Source organism: Entelurus aequoreus, linkage group LG15 (genome assembly GCF_033978785.1).
Source record: "Entelurus aequoreus isolate RoL-2023_Sb linkage group LG15, RoL_Eaeq_v1.1, whole genome shotgun sequence".
Taxonomy (NCBI): domain Eukaryota; kingdom Metazoa; phylum Chordata; class Actinopteri; order Syngnathiformes; family Syngnathidae; genus Entelurus; species Entelurus aequoreus.
In genome coordinates this window covers 44,667,001-44,679,078 of record NC_084745.1, presented here as the reverse complement: position 1 = coordinate 44,679,078, position 12,078 = coordinate 44,667,001, and the positions used below count along the sequence as shown (strand labels likewise).

At 40.7% G+C, this 12,078-nt stretch overlaps 1 protein-coding gene across 3 annotated transcripts in view; it reads right to left on the bottom strand.

Moving 5' to 3' along the window:
- Positions 1-723: 723 nt before the first annotated feature.
- The window catches only part of LOC133630476 (collectin-12-like), a 57,527-nt gene continuing 46,172 nt past the window's right edge, over positions 724-12,078 (bottom strand). For 2 of the 3 annotated variants that reach the window (XM_062022087.1, XM_062022085.1), the window contains 6 exons: positions 10,087-10,173; positions 8,972-10,015; positions 8,202-8,896; positions 7,990-8,099; positions 1,141-1,286; positions 724-1,073 (listed from right to left, as the gene is read on the bottom strand). In XM_062022087.1, coding sequence (XP_061878071.1) covers positions 1,051-1,073; positions 1,141-1,286; positions 7,990-8,099; positions 8,202-8,896; positions 8,972-10,015; positions 10,087-10,173 — 2,105 coding nt within the window. In that variant the 3' untranslated portion in view covers positions 724-1,050. The remainder of the gene's footprint in view (positions 1,074-1,140; positions 1,287-7,989; positions 8,100-8,201; positions 8,897-8,971; positions 10,016-10,086; positions 10,174-12,078) is intronic. The other variant, XM_062022086.1, reaches the window with a different exon arrangement.

Below are 12,078 nucleotides of genomic sequence, written 5' to 3'. Positions count from 1 at the left end.
TGTATGTATTTATTGGTCCTTGTCAGTTCTGGGGCTCAAATGTGACCAAATTAAATCAATGAGTAAATCTTTAAATAATTAACTTAATGTGTTATTAATTATAATTGGAATTGAAAACATAAATGTTATCAAATGTGTAATTCATTGATTTAATGCAAAATTAAATTGAATTATTTAATTAGGGAGTTCAATATTTATTTAATTATTTAATCAATTCATGTTTTTATGATTTAATTTGTTATTTGTTATATTAAATATTTCATGAACATGCTTCATGAATTTATTTTATCGGTCAAACTCAGCGATCAAAGAGTATATTTACTCTGCAGGACAAGAATCATGAACTAAGGAATAAATCATAAAATTATCAATTAAATCGTAAAATCAACAATTCAATAAATTAATTGAAATAATTGATTGTATAAATAAAGTTCCTTTTAAATTTAATAAACAAATGGCACAATACATTTATAATATATGTATATATTTAATATGTTTATTAATAATAACATATATATTTAATTACAATTATAATTAATTATTGAGACATTTACATATTAATTTAAATATGTATTTAATTAATTTGGTCCCATTTGACCCTCCATATTTATCAACCTTCAGTCTACACATATTTCTGGTAAGTGACTGCCATCTACTGGTAGCAGTTATTATTACCAGTCTCCCCCCGAAAAAAACATCAAGAAACACAGTAATAGATTTGTGATACATATTTGTTGTATTAACCTGAGAGTGGCACATTTCTACAGTCTTTTCTTCCTGCATATCACATATTTCATCGCTAATAATTGACATTCATGACAAGGATAGTAAAATATACATTCAGTAACGCGTATCATCAAAATATAGATAAAACCAAAAATATAGATTGTCCTTCTTTGGCTGTCTGCTGTATTGCACTCATTGGACACTTAGGAGGAGAAATTCTCCGTATGTCCAAATGTGTCCCTTTTTATTGTCTCCATGTGGACCAGGACCTCGTGGGTCCAGTCTAGCTGCTCATTGGAAGCCCCGCCGCCTTGCAAGTCACCGCTAGGAGTCACCCAGGCTTCCTGCTGTGGGGTTGGAGGTCATTAGAAACATTTCTAGTGGGACCTGAAAGGCCACAGGGGGCACACATACTTGTCTCCGGTTGTTTCTCACAAATGTAGCCTATGAGGTCTTCACAAGAGAAGTCGTTCCACAAGCCCTGGTGGACGAGACCTGCACAGTCCTCCCCGATTTCATGGCCGTGACCCCAGTTGTCAGGCTGGCCGGGCTTCCACTTCCTGCAAACCGACAACATGGGGAGATTTTAGTGTTCAGTTACGCTTGGTGCACCTGTACCAGTCCCTCCTGGGTTTTGGATGAGACAGAGTTGTCGAAGAATGGTGATAATCTCTCATCGTCTCTCATTTGCCAATAAAAAATAGCGCGTAAAATCGCCCTAAACAGTTCACAAATGCTCTTAATGTGCAGGGGTGGATGTGTTAATGATTTATGTTTATTTTGAACATGCATACTCGTAGGGATGATGTTTGATAAGAAATTATGGAGTTCGAGCCTATTATCGAATCCTCTTATCGGACCAATTCCTTATCGATTCTCTTATCGAATCCAGATAGGTTGTTGTATATGGGAAAAAAACACGATATTTGGTTTAACAAAAGCTCACTTTTATTTTATAAGAAAAAAATAAAATAAAATAAAAAAATAAATATTGACTGTTACCCCCCTAAAAAAATAAAAATAAATATTGACTGTTGTTACCCAAAATATATTAAGTGGGATTTTCAGTCCCTTGGGCACAAAACTGAAAATAATACAGCTCTCCAAAAAGTGCACTTCTGCTGCTATTGGAACATACTAACTACACACACAGGCAGACAGCTAACAAACAATCCAAGACGTCTAATAAAGTTCCAAAGCAGATTAATCCATTTAGGCTCTTTATTGTTGTTGATCTTGCTTTGTCTTTTCCTATCTTTACTTTTGTCTTGCACTGTACTGTTATTTTTTTATTTATTAAACTGAAATACACACAATGACAAATGTATAAGCTATGTGATTCAATTAACATACTCAAATTTAATACAAAATATGTAAATATTAGCTTCACACAAATATACAGTACTATCATCAAACAAATACTTCTGAGTGTTGAAACTATTTCGATGGTGGAAATACACGACTGGCAGCCATTTTAAGTCCTCAAATCATCCATTGAAACAATGCACAAAAATCGTTTTTCAATAAACATCTTAGTTTTAAATTTAACCACTTTCCACCTTAATATTGAGTTACATAAACAAGTTAAACAGTTTACCTATAGACTTATCTTTTCCAAGGCTTGTAAGAGCTAACACAACTTGTCTACTTCTCAATTGTCTCATGAACTGAACTGACTCGCCAACCCGGAAGTGGCCAGACTAATGACGCGTGGTATTTTCATATCGCCACAAGGTGTCAGTAAGAGTTTACAATCAAATGGGCATAACATTGCCCATTTGGGATTCGTTCCCAGGGATTCGAATAAAGAACCAACTCTTTTTCTTTACTATAGTGGTCTCGATAACGGGTACCGGTTCTCAAAAAGGGATTCGAGTCCGAGGACTCGGTTCTTTTCTTATCGAACAACCGGGAAAACCGGGTCTGAGCATCATCCCTATGCATACAGTTACAACATGATACATCACACATGTCCGGTTTCTCATTACGACATGTCCGAAAAGGATTAGGAAGAAGCAGAGCTTTTTTAATTCTACCCCTTTTTCCATTTCATAGAAATTACTAACACATTTGTTCACTTCCTGTTCTCAATTTGCACACAATTTAAACCCGTAAATAATAAAGTTCTCAATTAAATACCGTATTTTTCGGACTATAAGGTGCACTTAAAATCCTTTTGTTTTCTCAAAACTCGACGATGCGCCTTATAACCTGGTGCGCCTAATGTGCGGAATAATTTTGGTTCTGCTCGAAGCTATTTTATTTGGTACATGGTGAAATGATAAGTGTGACCAGTAGATGGCAGTCACACATAATAGATACGTGTAGACTGCAATAGGACTCAAGTAAACAACACCACAATGTTATATGTTCCTTTGAATATATAGAACATTACACATGGCGCTCAAAAATCTATCAAAATGTTTTAGTACGACTTTGGTAAGCTATGAAGCCGCACCGCTTGATGGATTGTACTGTGCTTCAACATACGAGTATTATTATGGTGTGTGTATAAGGTAAGACACATTATCTGGCGTTTTGTTTCGCAATATTGTGCAAAAGTAACTTTTCGTTCCTTCTGGTGCCTGCTGATGTGTATTTGGGATCTGCATAAGTCCTGAAAATTTGCGCGCGTCCGTCTTTGTAGTCCGTCAATAATCTTCTTCTTTTTCTCTATCTTCTTGTTATGGGACATTCATCCTCCGCTGTTGCCATTTCTAATATAAAGTAGTGTAAAGTTCTTTTTTATATCTGTCAGTAAACTCGCCATAAAAGCGCTAAAAAATACCAGTGTAGTGAGTTTACATTATTCACCCAAGGAACTTTAGTTGTTAGAGAATTCCAGTCGGACGGTTTTTCACGGGACACATTTCCGGCGTTGTTGTTTCCAGATGAGGAGAATCTGCTCCGTTATTGATTGAAGTAAAGTCTGAATGTCATTAAAACAGTTAGCTCCAAAGTGGGCTGGCTCAGGGTGGAGGACAGAGTAAAACAACTTGCACTGAGCCTAGTTTATAAAATCCGCTACACCTCCCTGATACCGAAGTACATGTCAAACTACTTCCACAACGTAAATAACCATAACCACAACACCAGGGGGAGCTCCACAAACCACGTCAAACCCAGATTCCGGTCTAACAAAGGTCTTAACTCATTCTCTTTCTATGCCACATCAATATGGAATGCACATCCAACAGGTGTAAAAGAAAGGGCATCTCTATCCTCCTTCAAGACCGCACTAAAAGAACACCTCCAGGCAGCTACAACCCTAGCTTAAACCCCCCCCCCCGGGTGCTCCTTTTGTATGAAAATTGACCTGACTAGACCCGCTCATCGGCAGTGCGCCTTATAATCTGGTGCGCCCTATGGTCCGGAAAAAAAGGTAGTTAATAAGTTGTAATTTTCATAATTAGAAGAGTAAGACTTCCTCATTTTGTTACTCATATCACAAGGGATGTAACCAGGGGCGCCGCTAGGGATTTTGGGCCCCATGAAAAGAATCTTTACAGGGCCCCCAACACAGCGGCAACATTATAATTTCATCATCATTAGGGGCCTCTCTGGGCCCCCCTCCATCATGGGCCCCTAGAATCCGTCTCCTTTACCCCCCCCCCCCCCCCCTCCACTTTTCGGCGCCCCTGGATGTAACAACATGACCATTTCATAGCGTGGTTATTGTGACCAAAATGATCATTATTATGAAGGTAGTATTGAATGTGCTCAAAATATACTTACACACAGACACTGAAATCTTTTAATCAGGATTTATTTGAAAAATAAAATAGACACACAGTATACTTTATTTGCAGAAGAAACAATAAATATTGTTGCTTCTTAAGAGTCATTAGAATGTTATTTGAATGTCTAAATATGTTTATCTTCTTGCGTTTTAATTTGTTAAGGTCATAAAAATGGGGTCCCACGGTAAATTTTTGGGGTTCCACTTTTTTGTAAGCGTTTTGAAAACAAGTGATAAATGTATGCATTCTCCTGCTATATCTCACATTCTATATTGTGCTTTGGAAAAAGGTTGTCATAAACGTTACTTAATTCATTAAAAAAAAAATACAAAAGAAAACCCATTTTTATGCACATGTAAATGTATTCAGTTATAAACATTAATTCACTTTCTTCTTTCCTTCATGTCTCTAAACTTTACCACTGCAGGTAGTTTTTTTGAATATTTTTATAGTAATATTTTCAGAATGTGTTTGTTCTATTTTTGGCCAAAGTAAGACAAAAAAAACATTCTGAAGTTGTCTTTATTTTTTTGTTTTAAAGGCATGATTTTAATAGTCCGGCCCGCGTGTGCACAGATTTTCCTCCATGCGGCCCTTGAGCTGAAATGTGTTTGACACCCCTGATTCCAGTTCAAGGAATTCAAAGTTCCCTGACTTTCGGTGGAAAGGGGGCTATGTTATAGTACAGTACTGGTTAACATTCTCATCGAAAAAAGGAACTGCAAGTCTGTAATTGGTCTATTTACCCTAATTAAACTCCTAAAATCAAGCAACTTTTGCACTATATTTTAATTTATTGAGAATTGTGAGTAAACAAACCAATTCTTACAGTGCATTCAAAAGAACCGTTAAAAAGACTGGACGTGTTCACAGACGTCACATCTGTACAAATTAAAGTCCAGCGACCAACTGAAAACCCACCAGTTGAGAATCACAGCTTTATACCCATTGTTTAATGAATTTACTATACAAAACCCAAAACCAGTGAAGTTGGCACGTTGTGTAAATGGTACATAAAAACAGAATACAATGATTTGCAAATCCTTTTCAACCTATATTCAATTGAATATGTATTAGTGCACAATGCATGGGTAACTTACACATCTGTGAAGGCACCTTTAATGCTGAAAGGTACATACAGGTTTTGGAGCAACATATTTTGCCATCCAAGCAACGTCTTTTTCATGGACGCTCCTGCTTATTTCAGCAAGACAATGCCAAGCCACGTGTTACAACAGCGTGGCTTCGTAGTCAAAGAGTGCAGGTACTAGACTGGCCTGCCTGTAGTCCAGGGGCCGTACTTATCAAGCTTCTTAGAATTACTCCTAAGAAGTCTGCTAAGAGTTGACTTAAGAGTAAATCAATTCTTCGCTGAAAGCTGCACTTAAAAGTTAGTTATCAAGCGTCTTACTCACACTTTCAGCGAAGTGTAGGACTGAATCTTAAGTGTCACACTCAGAGCTGAATTACGACATTACTATGTGCCATAAACGGAATTTTAGGTGACGTCATTTCTGTGTCCAAAGAAATGACCAATCACGGAAGGGAATCCCTTGTCTAAGAATAAAGAAATATCTTGGAAATATTTAAGTGGACAATGGGAGTGTATATTTTGACAATAAACTACAAAATAATACAAAACAAACTAGTCCCTACTCACGCTACCGCTCCCTCTCTTCTATCGCCCACACACTCACTGACGTCACTCACCTCACGGCCACACACATACGCTACTGTCATAACATTTTCTTTCCAATTCATTAATTAGGCAACTAATTTGAAACTGGTGTGGGTGGCTCTATATATACTAGCCCACTGCAGACACATGCAGAAATCAACAAGGAATCGAAAAGTATTAAATCTGTGACAAAAATAATATCCGCTCTGTCTAAACGATACCGTTTGATCAGCTGCTCGTCATCAAAAAAAAAAAAAACATTGTTCCGTTCCCTGAACGTTCGCGCACGTCTCTCTCGCCTCAGTGCCATCCCCTGCTGGCAACTCCTAACCACTTAAGACACCTCTGAAGGTCTCTTAAATATCGTGGAGAGTAGGAGTGATTCTTAGACTTAAGAACGTTGATAAAAAGCTTTTATTCTTAAGTTTGAGAGTAGGACTAAATTTCGCAAATTCTCAGGACTTAAGTGTAAAATGGCACTTTAAGAAGCTTGATAAGTACGGCCCCAGACCTGTCTCCCATTGAAAATGTGTGGTGCAATATGAAGCCTAAAATACCACAACGGAGACCCGGACTGTTGAACAACTTAAGCTGTACATCAAGCAAGAATGGAAAATAATTCCACCTGAAAAGCTTCAAAAAATTGGTCTCCTCAGTTCCCAAATGTTTACTGAGTGTTGTTAAAAGGAAAGGTCATGCAACACAGTGGTAAAAATGCCCATTTGACAACTTTTTTGCAACGTGTTGCTGCCATTAAATTCTAAGTCAATGATTATTTGCAAAAAATATATATATTTTCTCAGTTCGAACATTAAATATCTTGTCTTTGCAGTCTATTCAATTGAATATAAGTTGAAAAGGATTTGCAAATCATTGTATTCTGTTTTTATTTACGAATTACACGACGTGCCAACTTCACTGGTTTTGGGTTTTGTAAAAAATAAACGGCACCAAAGGCCCCCTTATTGTCTCCATGTTGTCAACAAGTGGCGGACATTCTCTGTGTATGTTTAATGGGTAAAAACTGCTTGTCGGTAATAAAACGTCTGTTTACACTACCGTTCAAAAGTTTGGGGTCACCCAAACAATTTTGTGGAATAGCCTTCATTTCTAAGAACAAGATTAGACTGTCGCGTTTCAGATGAAAGTTCTATTTTTCTGGCCATTTTGAGCGTTTAATTGACCCCACAAATGTGATGCTCCAGAAACTCAATCTGCTCAAAGGAAGGTCAGTTTTGTAGCTTCTGTAACGAGCTAAACTGTTTTCAGATGTGTGAACATGATTGCACAAGGGTTTTCTAATCATCAATTAGCCTTCTGAGCCAATGAGCAAACACATTGTACCATTAGAACACTGGAGTGATAGTTGCTGGAAATGGGCCTCTATACACCTATGTAGATATTGCACCAAAAACCAGACATTTGCAGCTAGAATAGTCATTTACCACATTAGCAATATATAGAGTGTACTTCTTTAAAGTTAAGACTAGTTTAAAGTTATCTTCATTGAAAAATAAGGACATTTTAATGTGACCCCAAACTTTTGAACGATAGTGTATGTTTCAACAGATTGCATGTAGTACCCCCACCTTCATTGAGAAGGGAACTGTTGCGAGCGACCTATAACGGTAGGTCGTGATAAAGAGCATTTTATGTTTTAATTTGATGGTTGTTAGCACATTAGACTGCTGCTCAAAGACAAATTTGGTGTGAGAAAAATACTACGATTAGCAAATTGTAGGGTTGAACAAAATTGGAAGAATCGGTGTGATCGCAGCAACGAGAAATACCGCAGGGTCTGTTTAAGGTACGACTTGAAATGGTACAAGGAAAGTGTGTACTGACGTGAATTCAGGCTCACTACCGTCCAGCCAGCGCCACACGTTCTCCTCCTCTCTGTCGGTCAAAGCCATCCAGAAGTAGCCTTTGCCCGTCATCTGCTTCGTCAGCCATTTCTGAGGTAAAGCACAAGGAACGTTAGATGATGTGTCACCTTTTCAGTAAAGGAGGGAAGATATGCGCACACTGGGTTCTTAGTTTTCATGCAAATGACTCACCTGCTCCTCCGTATCAGTGATGATCAACAAGGAAGCAGACAGGGATTCACAAGTGGTTTTTGCGTCATCAAAACTGTGCAGGTCTTTGGAGAAGAAGTAGCACTTGTCTCTATAGGGAAGCCACTCAGAAGGACAACCTGCAGAACAAGCAAACATATCACTGTCCTTGTTTATATCCATGGAGGTGGTCTTGGGGGAGGTGTTACCTGGGGCCCCACGTGTTGGAGAGATGGCTCCATCCTGCAGAGACACTGCACCCACAGGAATAGCTGATCCACGTATTGGAATTCCTGGTGGCCCAGCTGGCCCTGGAGGCCCCACTGGTCCCTGCAGTCCCCTTGGGCCCTGCTCTCCAGCTGGTCCCATTGGACCTCGGATGCCCGGTGGGCCCTGTGCCCCTTGAGGACCAGGCTGTCCGTCTCTGCCATTTAGACCGGCAGTTCCCGGCTCTCCCTTCCCTCCTGAAGGCCCCGCCCTTCCTCCGGATCCTCTAGGACCCTTAGACCCTGGGTAGCCTAGGGGGCCTGGAAGACCCTTAAGCCCTGGAATACCCGGTGGGCCTGGAATACCCTGCTCTCCTCTTGGTCCCCGTATTCCTGATGCACCCTTTTCCCCTTTTTCGCCCTTATGGCCGGATTGGCCAAACGGCCCTGGAGGCCCTTTGTCCCCCCTTGGTCCTCTGGGACCAGGAGGACCTGAAACAAAAGCAAACAAGTTTAAGTGAAGGAAGTTCAGTTTTAAACAAACAAATAGGGATGTTCATGTCTTGCCTTGAAGGATAGTGAAGTTTGTTATCAACTGGGAGTGCTTGGTATCCACCAGCTTCATCTCCTCCATAATGATGGAGAGGTTGGTGACCTCTTTGTCCAAACGTGTTGCCAGGTCCTCCTGCTTTGATCTCAGGCCGGCCGTATCGGTTCTTATGTCAACCACGCTGTTGTTGAGGTTCAGCAAGAACTCTGAGTTACGACCCACTGTCTCGGAACTAGAGCGCAGGTCGTTCAAGTTGAGGTTGATGGCGCCCAGGAGCTGCGTGGCGAAGCTGATGTTGCCTGTCACACGGTCAATGCTCTGCTCTGACTCATCTAGCCTGACCTCTAGCCGCTCAAACTTAGAGGCCGTAAAGTTGCTGAAATCCTTTTGCTGGTCCAGGATCTGCCTCAGGGCCTTGCCATGGGTGTCAGCTATGCTGCTGGTGTTCTGTAATTGGTTGGACATGATTGTGAGCTGGGATCCAACCTCCTCCAGGCTGTCGTTGTTGGCCTTGGACAGCATTGAGGCATTTGTGGCTAGAACCTGGAGGTTGTCTACCTTACTCCTTAGCCACTCGCTATCAGAGCGCGTCTGACGGGCGGTCTGCTCGAGGCTTTGGAAGTCATTGCGGATTTTCTGGATGCTCTGACTGGTGTCATCCACCACCCGGTGCAGAGCACTGATGAGGCCCCGCTGCTGGGCCTGTGTGAGGTTCAGTCCACCAATGCTAAGCAAGACTTGGTTCTGGAGTTTTACCTGCTCGTGAAGATCTGTCTGCAGCCTGATAGTGTCATCTTGCAGACCCTCAATGATGCCGCCGTAAAAATGCAGGGTGACGTTGACGAAGCGCACCGTGGCCGTGTTGCTGTCCAGCAGACCCTGAATAGAACCCTGGAGCCTCTGAATGTCTGAGCCGACGTTTTGGAGTTGGCTTAGCTTGGCCTGGTTGCTGTGGATGTGCTCCTCCATCATTGACACCTGCATCTGAAGAGTCCTGACCTTGTTCTTAAAAGCCTGGATCGCTGTGGTCGTGTTCTCTGACTTTTCCCCAGTTTTATCATCTGAACGACGACATTTGTTCTGTTTAGTCGACAGCAGCTTTTTTATATGGAAGGACATTCAAGACACTTACCTAGCTTTAGCAGGTCAGTCTCCACTGCAATAATTTTCCCCCCATAGTTGGCAATGCCTTCAGACACGCTGTCGACTCTTTGTACCACTGCAACCAAACAGCATGAAGTTTGACATCTTTGTCTCGTACTTTATTAGACAAAATGGCCTCCGACCACAGACACCATTTATTAAAAAGGATCAGGGGAAACCACTGAAGCTTATGAACCAATACGAAAAACATCACTGGATATATCTTGAAGTCATAAACACAATAATGGCGCAACTCCCTGGATTAGGTCAAGAGCGCCGGTGGCCAAGTAAAGTAAATAAAATCTGATTTAATGAGGCTTTAATTTAGAAAGATACAAAGAGAGCCCGTAAAGAGGGTCTTGGGGGCGATGACAGGACTGAGGATGGGCCAGGAGGTGTCCTGGCAGGGGGCGGGGGTCTTTTGTAAACATGAGGATGAAAGGCAACTGTGGCATGGGATGCTCTTTACGCTCCCACAGGCGACACTGCCGTTCATTTCCTCTGGAATGTGTCTGGGATTTCAGGGAATCAGCATATGACCAGCGCCAGCCTCACCAGGGGAACACGTCCGTTACCTGTGGACCACTGGGGGACAATAAAGTGATGGCTCTCTACCTCAAAAAAACAGACCTGAGGAATTCAGCTCATTGCGACTGATGTTCTTCATATTGAAATCAGTCTGTGATGAAGTCACATTAAAGCTTTGCCTATGGACGAGAATGATCCAGTAGGATATATAGATGAAACAAGATTAAAGTTAAAGTTAAAGTACCAATGATTGTCACACACACACTAGGTGTGGTGAAATTTGTCCCCACAATAAGACAATTCCAAGACCTAGTATGAAGTGTACTGCACACTCTGGGTCTGGATCTGTGTCTGTCTACGCCATGCCAAGGTTCCCTTGAGACAGTAAAAACACAATTTGCCTGGGCTCTTACCAAGGTTGCATTGAGTGCCTTCGCCTCGCGGCCCATCTGGGATCGATTAGGTCTGCATGAAAGTGTGCAGCGCGGAGCGAGGCGGGACTGCTGAGCTCAGAGCGCTTGGGGACATTGTGCTCGAGACTCACCACCCCAAGACATTAACATAACTTCATCCCCTTTTCAGCACTTCAAAAAAACAACAGCAAGGAAGTTGAACCCCTGGTGAGTTTCGGTAAAATGAACTGAGAGAGAGAGATAATTGCGACTTGAAGGTTCAGTTTATCCTGCATGAGCTGGGCTTTTTCTTTGTTTCGGAAATTTAGATATGAATGATGCTTACGTGACAACAAGAGTTTTATGACAAGTCGAAAGTCTTTATGATGCGTAAAAAATCCTGGTGTGCTTATGCCAGGCCTGGGCAATTATTTTGACTCGGGGGCCACATTTAGAGAAAAAAATGTGTCTGGGGGCCGGTATATCTACTTTTAGGAACACTGTTTTGAAAAAGACTGTTATGTATAGGGCAATCACTTACTGGAATCGACTTCCACAATATCTGTATCAATCACCAGCATAGTGGGTTTTAAGAATAGACTTAGAGGAGAAGTATTGCGGAAAGAGATTATTCTAGATTGCACCTAATGTCATGACTGTTTTTATTGACTATTGACTATCTTATTGATTGTGCGACAAGCAGTAGAAAATGGATGGATGGTACTTTTTCGTCACTTATTGTTTGTCTTTGGTACACTAATGTGTATATTTTAGGCCATTGGTTCTTTGTTTTATTTTTGCCAAAATATATATATCTATTTTTATATTGCTCTTTTTATCTTTGGTATGAACATTTTTATGTAAACTTGAAGTTATTATTACTTTTTTTGGTTCTTTGTTGTTGCTATTTTTGTATTACAACATTTTATTATTTGATCACATTGTACTGCATTGTAATCTTTTGTTTTGTGATTGTGTGATGTTTTTTGCCTGGACCCCAGGAAGAATAGTCTCCACTGCGGTGTAGACTAATGGGGATCCTTGGTAAACTAAACTAAACT